Raw genomic sequence first — 20,280 nt, forward strand, 5'->3', positions numbered from 1 at the left:
CGACAGATAAGTTAGAGTTCTGTCAAAATTCTGGGAACATATGGACTGGAAACAAAGATCATCATCTACTACCGACCCCCAGGGCAGTCCAAAGAAATTGATGGAGAAATGATAGATGAGATTAAATGCAACTGCTAGGGAGGCAAAGCAGTTATCATGGGTGACTTCAACAATCCGGGGATAGACTGGAACCTAGGCACCTCTGGCTGTGCTAGAAACATAGAAACAAAGTATAACGGCAGAAAAGGGCCGTCGGCCCAACAAGTCTGCCCACTCGAATAACCCATCCCCCTAAGCACTTCCTCGAATTGAACCCACATGTTTATCCCATTTATTCTTAAAATCGAGCACGTTGTTTGCCTCTACTACCTGAAGTGGAAGATCATTCCAACGATCAATCTCCCTTTCGGTGAAGAAATACTTCCTGTCACCATGAAATCTCCCACCCCTGATTTTTAGTGGATGCCCTCTTGTCGCTGTAGGTCCTGTAAGGAAAAAGATGTCTTCTTCCACCTCCATACGGCCAGTAACATATTTGAACGTCTCTATCATGTCTCCCCTCTCTCTGCGTTCCTCGAGAGAGTATAGCTGCAACTTACCTAGACGTTCTTCATATGGGAGATCCTTGAGTCCTGAGACCATCCTAGTGGCCAATCTCTGAACCAACTCTATTCTCAGCACATCCTTTTGATAATGTGGCCTCCAAAACTGAACACAGTATTCCAGATGTGGTCTCACCATGGACCTGTAAAGCGGCATTACCACTTCAGGCTTTTGGCTGATGAAACTTCTCTGGATGTAACTCAGCATTTGTCTAGCCTTGGATGAAGCTTTCTCCACTTGATTGGCAGCCTTCATATCTTCACTAATGATTACTCCCAGGTCCCGTTCTGTAACAGTTCCAGTTAAGGTCTCACCGTTCAGAGTGTAGTTTCTGCAAGGGTTTCCGCTACCAATGTGCATAACTTTACACTTCTTGGCATTAAAGCTCAGCTGCCAAATAGTAGACTATTGTTCCAGTAAAAGTAGGTCCTGTGTCATAGTGTCGGGTACGGTACCTCCGCCCACTACATTGCATAATTTAGCGTCATCGGCAAATAATGCAATTTTACCCTGAAGTCCCTGAGGCAGATCCCGTACGAAGATATTAAATAGGATTGGACCCAGGACCGAGCCCTGCGGTACTCCACTGAACACCTCCGACGTTTCGGAGGGAGTACCATTTACCACCACCCTTTGAAGTCTGCCACTGAGCCAGTCTTTAATCCATGCAGTTAATGTTTCTCCTTGTCCCAGCGAGCTCATCTTGTTCAAAAATCTACAGTGTGGGACACTATCAAAAGCCTTACTGAAGTCCAGATACACTACATCCAGGGACTTTCCCTTATCTAGTTTTTTTTGTTACCCAGTCAAAGAAGCTGATTAGATTGGATTGGCAGGACCTTCCCTTTGTAAATCCATGCTGGTGGGGATCCCTCAGCCTCTCATCACCCAGAACTATATCTAATTTGTGTTTAATCAGCGTTTCCATAAATTTACACACTATTGATGTAAGACTTACAGGCCTGTAATTTGCAGTCTCTGACCTGCATCCCTTTTTGTGAAGCGGAATGACGTTAGCTGTCTAATGGAACTTTTCCCCTGCTCAGGGAAAGATTGAAGAGTGTGGCTAACGGTTCTGCCAGGACATCTCTCAATTCCCTAAGCACTCTGGGGTGCAATTTATCCGGTCCCATGGCTTTGTTCACTTTGAGCCTTGATAATTCTTGGTAGATGCTGCTGGTAGTAAATTCAAAATTCCTGAATGGGTCTTCTGAGCTCTCCCTTGTTTGCAGCTGTGGACGGGATCCCGGCACCTCACAGGTAGAGAATGACACGGTGGCGGTTTACCCGCGGCCACCGCATTTTAGCCGCGGGTCACCCGCCGAAAACGGGGAAGAAAACTAGCAGTCGCTGCGGCGACGGGGACAAGGCCATTCACCGCCCGCGGGGCGGTGAATGGTCTTGTCCCCGCAGTGAGGCATGAAGGATCGCGCGGTCCCCGCAGCCCAATCGATTCTAGTGTTTAGCCAGCTCTCTCCCTTCTCCTCACCTTAGTTTGTAGATTTTCTTTTTCGGCGACCCGCACGCGCGGCTGCTCAGTGTTCAATCTTCTGCTCTGACGCAACCGGAAACAGGAAGTTGCAGCAGAGCAGAAGATTGAACACTGAGCAGCCACGCGTGCGCGGCTCTCTGATAGCGTGCGGGTCGCCGAAAAAGAAAATCTACAAACTAAGGTGAGGAGAAGGGAGAGAGCTGGCTAAACACTAGAATCGATTGGGCAGGCGGGTGTGAGCTGCGGGGACCGTGTGATCGCTAGTGTTCCCTGCTCAAATTGGAAGGAGGGAGTGAAAGGGAAAGAGATTCTGGGCCAAGGGGATGAAGTCGGAAAGAAAAACCCACAGCAGGAAAGAAAGGGAAGGACTGGCAGGTGAGCCAGATGCTAGAAGCAGGGGGGAGGGAAGAAAGAGGGAAAAAAGCTAGATGGGGTTGAAAAGAAGAGACACACTGGTATGGAAGAGGAAGATAGGGGAAATCTGGACACAGGAAGGTAACAGAAAGAGGGGAAATTATGTGCATGGGGCATAGGGACAGAGACATAAAGGGGACATGCCATGGGGATAGTATATGGACACAGGGGGGGCAATGACAGATACATAGGGGAGATATTAGAAATGGAGAAAATAAGAGCACAGAAGCGAGATGGTTTGTGGGGATGGGACAGGGACCGAGCTTGCAGGCTCCAGTGGCTTGCACAAATTACATTGTAACGTGCCATGAAAATAAGAGGAAGGAAGGTAGATAGGCCACGCGAGAGGAGCTAAAGGGTAGTAGAAAGGAACAGATGGTAAAGGAGGGAGGGAAGGGTGGTGGTGGAAAGGAATAGAACAGACATTGAAGGAGGGTGGAGAGGAACAGACCCCCAAGGGAAATGTGGAAGACAGAGTGGGAAGAAGACAGATGCCAGACTATGCGGGAGCGGAGGGAAGAAGATGGGTGCTAGACCAATTGGGGGGGGGGTTAAGGGAGAGGCACAGTAACAGCAAATGGAAGACGCAGAGAGAAGACACACAGTGGATGGAAGGAATTCAATGAGAAGATGTGGAAAGCAGAAACCAGACAACAAAGGTAGAAAAAAAAATTATATTTATTTATTTATTTTTTGCTTTAGGATAAAATAGTATATTAGTTGTGTTGATAAAAATTTATAAACAAAGCCCTGCCAGCTGAACATCTCTTTCTCTAGTTCAGCAGCAGGAACTTTGATTTATAAGAAAGGAATAAGCTAAATATTACAGTACTAAGGCTTATATGGATGCAGCGGGGACAGTGACGGGGCGGTGAATGGGATGGCAGTGGCGGTGACGGGGCGGTGAAAGGGATGGCGGTGACGGTGACGGGGCGGTGAAGGGAACGGCGGTGACGGGGCGGTGCAGAGGATGGTGGGCCGGTGACGGGGCGGTGACGGGGACAGACTGAGCAGAAGTATTTGTTTAGTGCTTTGGCTTTATCAGAGTCCGATTCTGCATAGGTACCGTGGGGTTTCCTTAGGCGCACTATCCCGTCTGTATTCCTCTTTCTATCATTAACATACCTGAAAAAGGATTTATCCCCTTTTTTAATATTCATAGCTAACTTTTCTTCCATCCAGAGTTTGGCGTTTCTGACCACTGTTTTGACAGTTCTAGATTTCTCTAGATAGGCTTCTTTAACTTTTAGTCGTTGTGATTGTTTGTAGGATACAAATGCTCTTTTCTTCTGTTTTACGAGTTCCGAGATCTCCGCAGAGAAACACTGGGGTTTGTTATTTCTCCGTCGTTTATTCTCGGTTTTTATATAGAGATTGGCTGCTTCCTGTAGGGTAGATTTCAGAGCTGACCACATTATCTCCACATTATCTGTTGTGTCCTGGTTTTGTAGCGCCTCATAAACAAAATCTCCCATGCTCTTGAAGTAAGTGCCCTTAAAGTTAAGGACCTTTGTTGATGTGTTCGACCTAGTGGTTCCTTTCCTGAGGTGAAACCACACCATGTTGTGGTCGCTGGAGGCCAACACATCACCTACCGAAACCTCTGTGATATTATCTCCATTGGTGAGTATCAGGTCCAGAATTGCCTGATCCCTGGTGGGCTCCAGTACCATTTGTTTGAGTCATGCTCCCTGTATAGAGGTTAGTAGCCTTCTGCTGCTGCTGGTCGTAGCTGAAAGTTTGTTCCAGTTTACATCTAGCATGTTGAAGTCCCCCAACAGTACAGTGTCTCTACGCAGAGTGATGGTCTCGATGTATTCGATTAATTCTTTGTCTATGTCGTTCTGTTGTTTGGAAGGTGTGTATACAATGCCCAGATACAGGCATTTGCCACTTCCCCTGGCAAGATTCATCCAGAGGGACTCCCCTGTGATTCTGGTAACTTTGATTTCCTCCTTGATATATAGCGCTACTCCTCCTCCGTTTTTGCCTTCTCTGTCTCGGCGGAGTAAATTATATCCTGGTATAGCCACATCCCATCCATGGGAATTCAAGAACCAGGTTTCAGATATTGCCACCACATCTAGGTTGGCGCTCCTCATTTCCGTCTCTAATTCCAGAATTTTATTACCTAAACTGCGGGCATTAATGTACATAGCCTTCCATACTTCGTGTTTGCCTGGTCTGTGTGGAGATTTTCCCATTTGATTTAGTATGTCCCTTATTTCCCCGTTTGAGTTATTTTGTCCCTTTTGAGTTAGTTTATCACCTGCAGTATTGTCTGCAACGAAAGTACTTACCTCAGACTCAGTAATGGAGTGGTTACTTACCATACCGGGATGGTTACTTACCACACTAGGATGAGAGTGGGTACCCTCCCCCAACTCACCTAGTTTAAAGCCCTTTTGAGCAGGCGAGCCAGTCATCTACCGAAGACATTCTTCCCTCTTCTGGTCAGTTGGAGCCCGTCTGGTCCTGTAGTCCTTGAAGTGCCTCTCCATGGTCCAGGAAACCGAAGTTCATCTCTCTGCACCATCCGTGTAGCCACTCGTTTGTCTTCTGGATACGATCTTCCATGGCTCTACCCTTGCCTCTCACTGGAAGGATGGAAGAGAAGACCACCTGCACTCCCATCCGCTTCAGCTTCTCACCCAGGACTCCAAAGTCAAAATGGACTGCGAGGACCAGTACAAGGTGTAGAAGTAGAAAGTACGCTGGGAAACAGCGATCACAACATGATCCGCTTTGACCTGGATGCAGGGGTGAAACATCGGTCCAGAATGACGGCCACGGCACTGAACTTCTGAAAAGGGAATTACAAAGGGATGAGATTCATAGTGGGGAAGAAGATTAAGAAGAAGATAAACACTGTAAAAACGCTAGAGCAAGCTTGGTCCCTTTTTAAGGACACAATCACCGAGGCGCAAAATCTATATATACCGTGTATCAACAAAAAAAACAAGGAACCGGCGTGGCTCACTGTTGAGGTGAAGGAAGTGATCAGAGACAAGAAAACCTCATTTAAGGAATGGAAAAGGTCAAGAATGGACGAAAACTGGAATAAGCACAAACAACATCAACGCAGGTGCCATAAGGAGGAAAAAATAGCCAAGGAGGCAAAAAACTTCAAGCAAGTGTTGGGTCATTCCCTCCCGGGTCACGCATAAGATAAGTAAAAAACCAACTATGATAAGTTGAAGTTAAAGTCTATTTAAAGTTTCAGTGAAGGATATTTATTTATTGAATCTTAAATTAATTTATTGAAAATACATTTGATTAAATAGAAAAAACGCTGGGGCCTATGATGATGAGCCATGTAATTCTTCCTGCTTGAAGTTCTTGCTAGGCAGTGGAGTGGTGGGTCTGAGGCCGGTATATTAAAATATACACTATTCAGCACAAGATTGAGGAGTGAATTTTAAGTGACAGTGCTGAACTTATTTGGGCTTAACATCAAGATTTGGTGGCTACATCCATCTTTGGCATTAACTTTTAATATTCAACTTTCTTCCATTTTTCTGCTTTCTTCTCAAAATCTACTTTTCCATATCTTCCCTTCCCAACTATCCTTATGTACCATCTTCTTTCTCTTTCTTCACCCCTATTCCCATCTATCCATAAAAAGCATTTCTTCTATCTCTTTTCCCTGACACCCATCCCTGTGCACCATCTCTTCCCTCTCTCATGGTCTGACATCTCTCTTCTTCCCTCCCTCTTCCCATGGTCTAACACAGGGGTGCCCACACTTTCTTGGCTTGCAAGCTTCTTTTAAAATGACCAAGTCAAAATGATCTACCAACAATAAAATTTTAAAAAACACAAAGCACCGTGTTCACAGAGAAAATGTTAATTATCATTTATATTCAGGTTTTTTTTTCAAAGAGGTCAAGGCAGATGACTTTAAAATATGCAATGTCACCTCAGTAACAACTATACAAAAATAGACAAATATACCCCCTCCCCTTTTACTAAACCACGATAGCGTTTTATAGCACAGGGAGCTGCGCTGAATGCCCTGCGCTGCTCCTGACGCTCACAGGCTCCCTGCGCTAAAAACTGCTATTGCGGTTTAGTAAAAGGGGGCCATAGTGCAAAATATAGACAGCAGATTTTGATCACTAAATTTAAAATAAAATCATTTTTCCTACCTTTGCTGTCTGGTGATTTCATGATCAAAATTTTTGGAGTTTGTAATAATTTTTATAGCCGTATTTTTGTATAGCCTTAATTCTTTCTGCATGATTCCTTTATATAAAGAATTGCAATAATCCAGTTTTAAAATTACAAATGAATGGATTAGAATGTTTAGTGCTGGTGGATCGAGGATCCTAGCCAAGGATTTTATTATGAAAACAGTTTTTAACCATTGCACTGATGTGTGCATGGTATGATAGTTTCTTATCAAGTATAATCCAAGGATTTTGATGGAGTTGATCATTTTTAGTGGTATCTTATCAAGTTGGATAGGGGATGGCATAGTGAGACCTTCTTTCCATGGAAAGAGTATGGTTTTTGTTTTATCTATATTTAAGGTTAACATATTTTCACTGAGCCACTTGCTAATTTGTTCCATCTTCTGGTTGATGCTTATTGAGGTCATTGGGGTTTTTGATGTCTAACGCTTTTTTTGTGAGTGCTAGTGCTCAAGGGGAATGCCTGAGCTCCAGGAAAAGAGTCCTGAGGCCAGGGAGGCCTTTGGTTAGGAAGAGGAGGTTTTACTTTACCTTATGTTGGTATGGGTTTTGTCTTCCAAAGTTTCCTCAGAAGTCATAGGGGTCAGAACGAGGGGGTTGCACAACTTCAAACCCAAAGCTCCGACTATTTATCATTCTTTACACCAACCAGTTATAGCATAGCTGTTCCCGACTTCTCCAGCTCCGCCCCTGGCTCTCACACCCATCAACAAGTGTGACTTTTGCAAGGCAGCAGGAGGGTTAGCAATTATAGATGATCCTTCACGGACCGGCAGGAAATTTTTACAGACCGACATCGGTCCACGGACTGGCGGTTGAAGAACACTGGTCTAACTCACAACATATAAGTTTCGTCTAGGCAGTCTCATCAAACATCCGATTATCTTTGCAGGACGACCAAATCTAGGTCGGCTCACATCCCGCCCTAACCACTCCTCTAAAAATGCCCCTTTCAGCTCTGGGCGCACAGCGGGATTCAGAGGCCTAAAATGTCCCTGGATATGTAAAAAAAAGCCGTTTTGATTATTGGCACATGGGTGGGTTTTTAGGATGTATTTAAGTTTCGATTATAAGCCCCACAGTGTTATATAATGTATCTTCTACCAACACTCACTATTACTAGTCAAAAGAATTAAATTACCCCCCTTAAATAAACAGATAAGTCAAAAAACGTCCTTTGCTGAGACAACATTTAATCACATTTTCTTCATAGAGATCAGGGTAAACATCACATAGAAACTGTACAAGTTTTACAGTGAGGTTTAGCAGTAAATTTGAGAGACTAGCTTGGGAGTGAGGTTCATTCCTGACCTGGTATGCACACAACTAACCCATTTGGAGAAATTGCTCCCAAGGAGATAAACTTGGTAGACCTTGGTGGGGTACAGATGGTTATAGTGGTTGGGACCCCTGAGACTTTAATGCTGGCATAGACTAGACTTGAAACAAGGACTCACCCAAGGTAAGTTTACATTCAAAAGTGAGTCCAAACATGAATTACTGAAACTGAGGAACACCAAAAGATGCAAAAATTCTGAGGCATCAAGAAGTGAAACAAAACATGAACCAATGCAGGGATTTGGGAACATGAAGGCTCTTTGTGGATGATTCTAAGATGGAATACTGTGACAGCATTTCAGAGAGTAGAAGGAATAACAAGTGATACATGAAAGCTTGAAAATGGTTGACTTCTTGACAGCTAGGCTTCAATTTAAAAAAACATGCAGAGTATGGATGTGCATAGCAAAATACTTTGTTTAAATTTAACACCAGATTCATTGGCCTTATGACTTGTTTCAGGTTTTGAAAAAATTCTTTCTTTTAATTTTGGGTCTATTCAAGTCAATAGGATAAACACGTTTGCAGTTTAATAGTAAGGTATTCTATCCATTTTTACTGAAACTTTCCTAAAACCTATTGGCAGGCATCTGCCACAGAGGCAACAGCATTCCAGGATATCAAGAACAGCATGAAGAAAAGGGCAAGAACAGTGACATGAATACCTCAAACAATTTTAAGAAAGGCAGAGCAGCACAAACAATGGAATAAAGACCACAAAGCATGAGGAGAGAGGCAAACCAGCACCATATAGGCAGGAAAACCCAAAGGCACTGGAAGAAAGATTAAGGGACACCAACATTGGCAGGGACTCCCCAAAGTACCAGGAGGGGGGTAAAGTAGCATCAACATTGGCATGTAGACTTCAGATCCTCTCTACACAGAAGCATCAAAAGACTCAGGTTGGAGTTTCCTGGGAGGACAAGCTCATTTGAGGGGTGCATGAAAAGGCATATCCGAGTGTCTTCATAGACAGGTTTAGAGATAAGTGATAGGGACTTGTATACCACTTTTTTGTAGTTACACAAGTGATTTACATACAGGTACTCAAACAAGTATTTTCCCTATCTGTCTCAGTGGGCTCACAATCTATCACTCCTGCTCCCAAAAACCCTTACAGAACACCAGGGATATCATGTAGGCCCCTGCCCTCAATAAAATATTATCTCCTAGTGCAGAGTAAGATGGTTGAATAGTGGGATAAAATCTTTTCAGTTAAATAAATACAAATCTGATACAATTACACAACAACACCTGAAAAACTTTCAAGGGGGTGTAGATCTTCTTTTTTTTTTTAATATATGTTTATTAAAGGAACAAAGCACAGGAGAAATATACAGCGGTCAATCCAGAATCACCACAAAAGAAACAACAATACAAGTGAACATTACTACCCAGCAAAGAATCAAGCAGGCCAAATACAGAGAAAGCCACAGTATGTGACTTTTCTAAAGTAAGCGAAGCCCCAGACCAGGTTTTTGTAACAAAGGATTTTATTCACAATAGCTTCCCTCTTTCAATTGAAAGGAAGCTCTGGAATGAGGGAGTCACTAACAATACTCCCTCTTAAGGAATGGATGGGTATTTGCAAATTTTTTTCGTGTAAGTGACGAGTTCTAAAAAAAAATTTTCTGTGATCAAGTTCTAAAATCCAGATTTGCAATTGTTTTTGTGAGCAACCATGTAAAATCTGTGAGTGATGCTCCTGGAATATATGCTCTGCTTAGAGGGAACATAGGTCACTAGATGAAGGTGAAAGGGAATAAGAATAATCTAAGGAAATATTTCTTCTGCAAAAAAGGTGTTGCATGCATGGAACTGCCTCCCAGTGGAGGTACTTGTGACCTAGATAGAAAACAGGATATTGGGCTAGATGGACCATTGGTCTGATCCAGTATGCCTATTCTTATGTTCTTATGTGACAGTGAGGACTGTATCTGAATTCAAGAAGCTGTTGGTCAAGCACAGATCACCGAAGGACAGCATATCAACTACTACAGCTTAGTAGTTGATATGGATAGGAAGACTGGATAAGCCATTTGGTCTTTATCTGCTATCATTTTATATGGTTCTATGTAAAACTTTGCTATGATCTACAATACTTCTAACCAAAATTAAGAATAAAAATTCTTATGATTTCATAAATCTGAGATAATGTTTGTTTGTTCAGTACAGTATTTTGGATCATTAAAAGCTGTTTTTAATTTTTAGCCAGAAGAGAATAATAGTCTGAGAAGTACTGGAGAATCAGGTATATTATTTGCTTTTACAGTATCAATGATAATGCTATCTATGGACCTTATACATAAAAATTTATTTTTTTATGATAGCAGGATAGTATTTATGTTAATAATCACCTTCAAAAGACTTGCTGACTGATATTGTCTCTTGAATGAATGCATTACTTTGGAATTCCTTTCTGTTTCCAAATATAATTTTGTTGATCTATCTAAATTCGTAATGCGAGTTAGATGGTTTATTTATTTATTTTTTTGTAATTCTTTATTAATTTTCAAAACTTATAAAAAGTGCAACAAATATACCGTCAGAAATCTCAAATAACAGCACTAATATTCTTACAAATATTAAAACAAATTACCCTCAAAATGGAAAGGATAATTGCCATGCAGCAGGGAAATTTTAAGAAATTTCAGGTTATTTGGGAGCCATTAACAAGATACTGTAAAGATTGAAATTACTGCATAGAATAAATATTAATTTTTTCCCTTTTGTTCATACACATTCAGGGTGGGGTGGGGGGAATATTTTTTGATTTCTTTTGCTTATGAATAATTGTTGGGTATAAGGGAGAGGGAATATTTGATGAGAGTTTGAATTTGATGATATATTAAGTGATGTTAAAGTATAAAATGATTGTATTTTATGTTACACTTATTTTGAGTTTTAAAAATGGATAAAGATTTCAGGTTTCAACAATGTCCCAAATAAAACCACGTCATAAGATAATGGAATAAACACCCAATATCCTATTAATTTTGCCCCAAATTGATTTCCAAAAATTGAGTTTCAATGGACAGTAGAATAAAAGATGATCCAGTGTCCCTACAGCAAGATGACAGTGCCAGCATCTATTAGACTTTAAATTATCCAATTTTTGTAAACGAACAGGTGTCCAAAAAATCCTATAACAAAAAAAACCAAGTTTGTCTCATAGATGCTGATGCTGTACATCTTATTCTCCATGGCCAAATCCATGGCCATTGCGTAGCAGAAATATGCTGCTTTAATTCTATACTCCAAATGTCTCTTAAACTTGTTTTAAGTTTTTTTTGCCAAATATTCAGATATTAATTTGTACCACTTAGCAACCTGATGTCCTTGAAAATCTGTCTGGAAACATAGACCCAGCAAGCTGTACTGATTTTTTAAGTTGCACCAGTCAAGGAACCCCTTCTGAATGGCCTGCTTGAACTGCATCCATTTATACCCTTGAGTCTTTGATATGCCAAATGATTGTTGTAACTGTAATAAATTTACCATTTTCCCATTCAGAATTGCATCATTTAGAGTACGAATGCCTGCCTGCAACCAATGTTTCCAGAGGATTTTAGACTCACCGATTTGTATCTTGGAGTTCAACCATAGGGACTTTGGTTTGCTATATCAGAATAGGAGTTATGTTTAAATGATTTTTATTATTCCAGCAGTAAGAAGCAAATACAAACAGTAGTACCATTCAGGAAATAACATTTTCAACAATATAATCAGTTCCCCTCCCATCCCCAAGAATCCATGGCCAGTCCAACAGCTGAGAGTGGGAATAAAATCTTAAAGATTCAAAAGTCTACTGCGAGCACGCGATGTGAGGTCCTGCCAGAAGTGCTCCCACACCTGACAAAATTTGCGACCTGGGCCAAGAGTCAAGTCTCCCACCATGCGTCTCTCCAGTGTTGCGTGCACTATCATTAGGGATCTCCATTGTGCATATGACGGGGGATCACGGGAGAGCCAGTTGGTGAGGATGGCTTTTTTTCCCATCAAAAGGGCTCTGGAGATAAATGCTGACATTCCCCTGGGTTTGAGCGAGGCTATATTATAAAATCCAAATAACGCCCTCGGTTGCGGAAGCCATAGCCTTCCCCAAAGCGATGTGGTATATAAGGCCAAGATGTCTCCAAAACTGTTGGATTGCGGGGCAGGCCCAAAACATGTGACTCAAAGATGCGTGAGCCTGATTGCATTTCGGGCAAGAATGCGACACAGTAATCCCCATCCGGGCTGCACGTTCCGGTGGAATGTAAAGTCTAAGAACAATTTTCAATTGCATTTCCCAGTGAGTAATATTGGGTGACACCTTCTGAATGTTCTTCAGGACCCGTTTTTAACTGTTGAGCAGTCAACTGGCAATGCAAGTCCTCAGCCCACGCTGTCGCTAATATATCCAGATTCGTACTTGGTTGGCAATCCCGGATCCCCACAATATGAAATCGTAGAGGAATCCTCTGTTGGACTGAAAGGCTGAAGAGTTCCGAAAGCGCCTTCCTGCAGACTTCAGTAAGGGCAGCCATTGGGAGGGACTGAACACAGTGACGGATCTGGTTATAGGCGAAGAGATCATTAGCCTGTAGGTCAAAAGTCCGTTGCAGCTCGGCAAATGTGACCAGGCTCCCCTCCTCCGAAAACAGGTGAAAAAGATATTGTAGACCTTGTGCTTGCCACCTAAGAAAGATGGCATTTGCATGCCCAGCTGGAAAGCTCCATTGCCCTGTATAGGCAAATATAAAGACACCCTAGAAGACAATTTGGCTGTTTTCCAGACCCATCTCCATGTCCTTCTGACCGGCGTAAAAATGGGGTAGTGAGACACCAAAGGACGCATCCTCGGATCCGCCACATGGAGAAAATAGCTCACATGGAACGGAGCCAGCAAAGATAACTCCAGTGGTATAGCAGAAAAATCAGATGTTCCTCTAAACCAATCATTAATATGTCTCATCTGACAAGCCATAGCATACCAACGTACATTTAATAAACCATAGCCCCCCCTATCCCTGGGCAGACACATCCGTAGCAAGGGCATACGTGGTCGCTTACCACCCCATAGAAAACGCTGTAGCTCTTTCGTTAAACGAATGTTATGGGCATGGGACAGCAGTAGAGGTAAAACCTGAAAGCGATATAACCATTTGGGAAAGAGCACCATATTAAAAAGGGCTACCCGGCCCGCCACCGATAAGGGAAAAGTGGACCATTTTTGTAGATGTTGTGAGGTGTCTTGAAGCAATGGGGTGATATTGCTGGTGTACAAGGTCGTAAGGTCTCGGGGGATCTGTACCCCCAAATAGCGAATTGAAGTCTGAGCCCACATAAATGGGAAGTGACCACTCCATGTCTGTGGTAGTGTCATGGGGCTAGCTAGGGCCATAGATTTCTGGTAATTCAACGTAAATCCCGAATAAAATTTGAATTTGTCAAGCGCTTGCAATAAATATCGAACAGAGTGAGCGGGGTCAGTTAGCAAAAATAATAGGTCATCTGCAAAGGCCAACACTTTGAGTGAATGAATCCCGAAGTCCACACCCACTATGTCGGGGTCCTGAGACACTGTGCGAAGAAAGGGTTCGAGGTACAATAGAAATAAGAGGGGTGACAGGGGACAGCCCTGTCAAGTTCCCCTCTCAATAGGTATTGGGTCAGTAATAATGTCATTGACAAGTAGTCTTGCTGTTGGAGTGGAATATAAAGTGCGTAATGCCGAGGCGAACCAGCCAGATATCCCCATACAATTTAACACTTCAAAGAGGTACATCCAATTGACCTGGTCGAACGCCTATGCCGCATCCAAACTGAGTAGAAGCATAGGAGTGTGATGGTCAGAATAGGAGTTAAAGCATCTATAAATTTTAACATCACCCAAGTTGAACGAAAAATAATATTGTCCTTCTATACTCTAGGAAGCTTGATACTCAATATATGGTTAAGACGAAGTGGGGACATAAGATGACTTTCCAGAATCAACCAGTCCGGTAGATTGTCCATGAGTTCAGGAAGGATGCAATACATACCTTGCTGTAAAATAAAATCTTGATGATATCTGTAACAGTTTGGAAAATTTACCCCTCCCGCCGATTGAGCTTTTTACCGAGATACTAATGGGCTCATAATCGAAGGAGAAAACCATCCAAAAACTGGCCTAAGTCAGCCCTTGGATGATCATATGTCAAAAACGTCCAAGTGCCAATAATAAAACCGGGTTTGTGATGTATTTAAAAACGACCTAGGCCTTCATAGTGCCACTGAACGACCAAAGCTAAACGGGGCATTTCAGGAGGAATGTCGAGGGCAGGAGTTGGGCGGAACGTGGGCCGGCTTAGACTTAGTCGTACAGCATGTTCAGTATAACCGAAAGTTTTACAACAGAGCCTAGACGGAACCTAAAGTCACCAGATAAGCACTGCAAACACATAAAACAGACCCCCCACACACTACCCCAGTGATCACCGACCCCAACCCCAGAAAAATCGTAATCACACCTTTAAAATTCAGCCTACAGACCATCATCACCTGGCAGCCTGGCATAGGAAAATCTAGTCGTTCAGCACAGAGGCGGTTTAAGCCGTCAGGGGTGGGTTAGGGACTCATGGAGAGGACCCATGCCCATAAGCCCCTGTAATCACTGCATTGATACTTAAACATGTGCACTCCTCTATACACTCCCAAAACCCTTTTTTACTGGCATATAAGTGGCTCCTGCAGCCATAAGGACTATTAGGGTGGTAGATAAGTGGGTCTAGGGGATTCTGGAGGTGATTTGGGGGGCTCACCATGACCTATAAGGGAGCTGTAGTGAGATGATGACATGGCACCCTTTTTGTTAAGTTCACAGCAGTGCCCTGTAAGGTAACCCACTATTTAGGTGCCATGTCTGGGTGTTCAGTCCATCACTTTGCAGACCCCTCCCACATCCAACAGGGCTTGTTCTAGGCGTTTTTGACTTGGACGAAAAGTTGGACGAAAATGTGGTATAAAGATGGACGATTTAGTGACTTGGACAATCAGATTGGCAGGAAGTATAGTTAGACGATTTTCAAAAAAAAAATATTTTTTGACGTATTTTTTGAAAATGTGTCCTAGGCTGTTTTTTACTTTGGACGATTTGCAATTTAGACGAAAACAGACTTAGACGTTCCTTTCGATTTTGCCCCTCCACGGCTATTCTAGCAGTTTTACCAAGCCAAATAATTTTTGTAAGAATCACATTTAGATTTTTATATAAATAAACTGGTAACATATTCATTTGGTAACAAACTACAGGCAAAAATCATCATTTTGATAGTTTGGACTCTCCCCCACCAAGAAAGATGTATTGGATATTTAATGGAATAACCAAAAAAGATCTCAAGCGCTTCTAATGAGTCCAAAATGCAGCTATTCGTCTCCTACACAGCCTCAACTACCATGATCCCATCTCCCCAGCACTCCGCGCTGAACACTGGCTCCCAATTAGCCAACGCTGTGCATTCAAGGCCCTGGCAATAGCACAAAAGAATTTATGCCACCACCCCCCTCCTACATAAAATCCAAGCTACCCATCTACATCGCCACCCGTACCCTCCGCTCAGAAACTGAGATACGCCTATGCATTCCCCCCGGAAGGTCCCTCCTCTCAGAAACCGCCCGCAAACGCTCCTACAGCCACTTAATTCCCCAACTCTGGAACCAATTCCCCCCTCAACTCAGACTACAGAACTCACTAATGACATTCCAGAAAATGGTAAAGACCCTCCTCTTCAACTAAAGGTCACCCTCAGTCTACACCTCACCCCCTTAAACCCCACCTCTATCCTTCTTTCTCCATTCTAATCTTTTGCCTAAATTTCTGTATAGTCCACTCTCAGCCTATACTCAAATAACTTATATTTAAACTAAACTACTTATATTTAAACTACTGTTCTTAATTTGCTGTATAGTCCCAATATTTAAACTGCTGCACAGTCTCTTATGTCCAAGTATTTAAATCTACTGTATAATCTTGTATGTCCAATTACACTCCATTGTGAATGTTTACTTGTAGACTGTTCTGAGCTACTGGGAGGACAGGATAAAAATCTAAATAAATAAATAAAATGATTTTCAATAATAAAGATTTTTCATTTACTGTAATTGTATCTTCCAGTGTCTTTTGAATCACTTTATCTAAGTATTTTATTCCCTTTTCCTTCCAAAGGAATGGGAATGGATCAAATAAACCTTTTACACAATGTACATTCAATGGAAGAACCTCTGATTTACTCCAATTTATCTTATAACCAGAAAATTTACTAAAACAATCAATTAATTCCAGTAGATGCGGAATGGTTAATTCAGGATTCTTCAAATGAAGCAATATATCATCTGCATAAGCCGAAACTTTGTACTCTCAACCTGCGTATGGAATTCCATGTATCTCCTTTGCTTGCTGAGTCACCAACAGCAAGGGTTCCAACACAATATCAAAAAGCAAAGGAGATATGGGACATCCTTGTCTAACTCTCTTCTTTAAACTAAAATGTTCAGAGAATGCATTATTAATAGATTATCTGGCTGAAGGGGAACTATATAAGGTTTGAATAATCCTATTCCAAATCAATCCATTACTTAGTACATAAAAGTCCATTCTACTTGATCAAAGGCCTTCTCTGCATCCAAAGAAACAGAGAAGGCCAGATCATCTATTGTTTTTTGTTTTGAAATTATCTTTATTAGCAATTGCAAAGGGAACATACAACCAGGAGCAGAACAAGCAGAACAATCAGAGCTGACATGGAAAACAACACTAGAAACCCATGACAGCAAATGAGTCACAAAACAGGAACCCAATGGCTGGATGAATTTAGCATATGAAGTGCTCATCTGGTGTTATTTGCAGAATGCCTTTGAGCACAAAACCCATTTGGTGCATTCCAGTCATATAAGGAAGTGCCAGTAGTTTAGCCAGAATTTTTCCATGAAACAAAAAAATAATCAATTCTTGAAAATGATTTATGAACTTGGGAACAAAATGTAAATTCTCTAGCATTAAAATGAAAAATCTGCCATATATCCTTTAATCCACATGTATGCATAAGATTATCCAGACCTAATGATTTTAATTGTCTACTCGGTTGTTTATCCATTATTGGATCTATTACAGCATTGAAGTCTCCAGCTACAATTAAATTAGATGTAGTCAGTGACAGAATCATTTGTTGGAGCTTTTTAAAGAATTCCGCCTGATTTGTATTAGGTGCATAAATATTAAAAAGCATCAGGGTATCATTTCCTGAAGTCATATTAACATGGAGCCATCTACCCATTGGATCAGCCCAAAAGTTATCAAGTAAAGCAGAAATCTTCTTATTAATCAGGATTGCCACACCCGCCTTTTTCCCTATTGCTGGTGCACAAAAACAATGTTTTATCCAACCCCCTTCTAATTTGGCCGCTTCCATTGCTGATAGATGGGTCTCTTGTATAAAACAAATGTCTGCTTGTTGCTTTTTCAGAAAGTTAAGAATCTTTTTCTTCTTGATGGGGTGATTGAGTCCATTAACGTTCAATGAATAAAATTTTAAAAACCATTTTATTTGATTAAAAGATATTAAAGAATGAACAACTAATTTCCTTTTGAGTTAGGCAGTTTATAAAATTTTAATAAACGATAAATAATTTAACTGACTGGTTAAATCAATTGTTCATGGAGGAGAGGTCTATTGGTTAAAGCAGCTGCCTCAGTACCATGAAAGTGTGAGTTACATTCCCATTACAGCTCATGATTCTGGGCAAGCCACAAAACTTCATTTGCTCAAGTACAAAATAAAGTACCTGTCTAAAATATGTAAATTGATTTGATTACGTAAATTGCACAGAAAAAGCAGTATATCAAGTACCATCCCATTTATCTGATCATTTTCAGTGTCATTTAACCAATTATCTTTGCTGGAAATAGCCGGTTAGTGCTGAATTCAAAAGCAGCTAACTTATGGGCATTCATGAGTGGAGTTGTGTTCCATGAGTGGGTTAAATGCTGATATTCAGCCCCTCACATCATAAATAAATAGTTTAAAGCGGGCCGCATAAATAGCCGTTCTATCTTTAAATGGTTTGGCTTATGTGGTTAATATGTGGTTGAACATTGACTTGGCCGGCTGTGTCAGCTGGCTCAAAACCACCTGGCTTTGAATATCCAGTAATAATGCTGCTGACAGGCAGTAAAGTACTCACTGCCACCAACTGAATATCAGGGGTTGGTTCTTAAAATGCACTAACCTTATAACTGACTAGGAGTTTCATTCCAATCCCATAACTTCTCTGAGGTTCATTGTTCTTTCCCTTCCTATTGTTTTTTTACCTTAATTGTCTTCTCTTCTATTAATCAAATTGTATTTCTTTTCCCATCCTTTCCTCGTGTTTTATTATGTTTGTAAAGTTAGTTTTCAATATGTTTTGTAAGGTTTAGTTCATTTGTTTTGTTGCCCCCTCAATTTTGTAATTTTACTGATATGCTCATCGCTTAGAATTTTGAATAAGCGATCAATCAAATTTTTAATAAACTTGAACTCGAACTTCTTAATATTCTATAGATTAACAGAAGAAAAATATGCCAGAGAGAATGCTAGCATACATATCTGAGTTAATCCTTAGCCAGCAGTTTAACTATCCCATCTAACTGTAACCCCTGGAATCCTGTTTGTCTGTCTTGATTGTTCAGATTGTAAGCTCATTCGAGCAGGGACTCTGTACAGCACTGCTGTGTACGTCTGGTAGTGCTCCAGAAATTGTAGTATTAGTAATCCTTGCCAATGGAGATGAGAAGGTCATTATACCATGTTTCTCCGAAAATAAGACCTACCCTGAAAATAAGCCCTAGCAAGATTTTTGGAGTAGGTCTTAATATATGTCCTACCCCCAAAATAAGCCCTATTCCCGGGATTCACTAGCAGTTTCCCTTCCCTCCCTCCCATCCTTTGTGCAGCAGAACCCTTGAGTGAGCACCCCTCCCCCCGCCGTACATTCGAATTCTCATCCTTCCCTCCCTCCCATCAGAACCCCGCCGCAAATCCTACATACTTCCCAAAGCAGCTTCAGGCTGGCAGCACTCTAAATAGGCTTCGGCCTTCTGCCCGTGAATTCACTCTGCCACAGCAGCTCGTGGTAGGGTTCCAATGGGAGGGAGGGCTGTGCAGCGGATGTGGGTGCTCGCTCAAGGGTTCTGATGCACAAGGAATGGGAAGGAGGGAAGGGAAGCTGGGTAAGGATCATGCTGCACAAGGGATAGGAGGGAGGGAAGCTGGGCAAGGGTCCTGCTGCTTGAGGGAAGGGAGGGAAGGATAGAAGCTGGGTAAGGGTCCTGGTGCACAAGGGGAGTGAGGGAAGGATAGAAGCTGCATGAGGGAAGGGTCCTGCTGCATGAGAGCAAGGGTCCTGCTACATGAGGGAAGGGAGGGAGGTAAGGAAGGATAGAAGCTGGGCAAGGGTCCTACTGCACGAGGGAAGGAAGGGAGAGGAGGAAAGATGCTGCACATGTGGGGGAGAGAAAGGAAAGAGGAAGAATTGGGGTGAAGGAGAGGAAGAGTTTAAAATTAATATAAGACACTGTCTTATTTGCAGGGAAACATGGTAGTTACAAATTCCATTGGCAGAAAAACGGGGTGGACACATCCAATATTTTGTCCAACATAGTATCCACAACTAGAGAGGCTAGAAATGAGCTAGAGGTTAGTTTGTTGGTCCTTCTAACAAAATTATGTTCTTCTGCTCTTAGGCAATTCAGTCATTAAAAATATGGATATGAGAATTACTTGATAATGTGCCTGTTGCAAGGTGGTAGACCTCACTGGGGACTTTGGTCAAAGTTTTTACAAATTTTGTGGTGCACCCATTCTCCACATGCATTTCCCATATTATTTGCCATGTCTGGTGGAAAAGCTTGCAAAGCATAAATGCCAGGATACGAAGGTGAGATGATGCAAGCTTCATATAACATATAAAAACAAATTATGAGTCAATACTTCAGATGAATCCTAGAAATTAGATGTATGAGTCACAAGATTATGGAATCATGCAGCTCATATTGCGAGACTGTCTCTATGCTGAAACGGAAACTGTTTTATTAAGTTCCTTCTTTCCTGTCAGCTATGGGGCTAGGGTCTCTGGGAGGGCAAAAAAAATTGAAGGAAATTTAAAATACCTGCCCATTACTTTTTGTTGCCTCCAGACTAAGGTTACCATATAACTTCAGAAAAAGGAGGATGAATTGAG

The 20,280-nt window shown here is 41.8% G+C and overlaps 1 protein-coding gene across 1 annotated transcript in view; it reads left to right on the plus strand.

The window, feature by feature from the left end:
- The window catches only part of EDARADD (EDAR associated death domain), a 162,533-nt gene that overhangs the window by 140,102 nt on the left and 2,151 nt on the right, over positions 1 to 20,280 (plus strand). Inside the window, exon 5 of the mRNA XM_033935585.1 lies at positions 10,252 to 10,291. Coding sequence (XP_033791476.1) covers positions 10,252 to 10,291 — 40 coding nt within the window. The remainder of the gene's footprint in view (positions 1 to 10,251; positions 10,292 to 20,280) is intronic.

The sequence above is a fragment of the Geotrypetes seraphini genome, chromosome 3, assembly GCF_902459505.1.
Source record: "Geotrypetes seraphini chromosome 3, aGeoSer1.1, whole genome shotgun sequence".
NCBI lineage: Eukaryota > Metazoa > Chordata > Amphibia > Gymnophiona > Dermophiidae > Geotrypetes > Geotrypetes seraphini.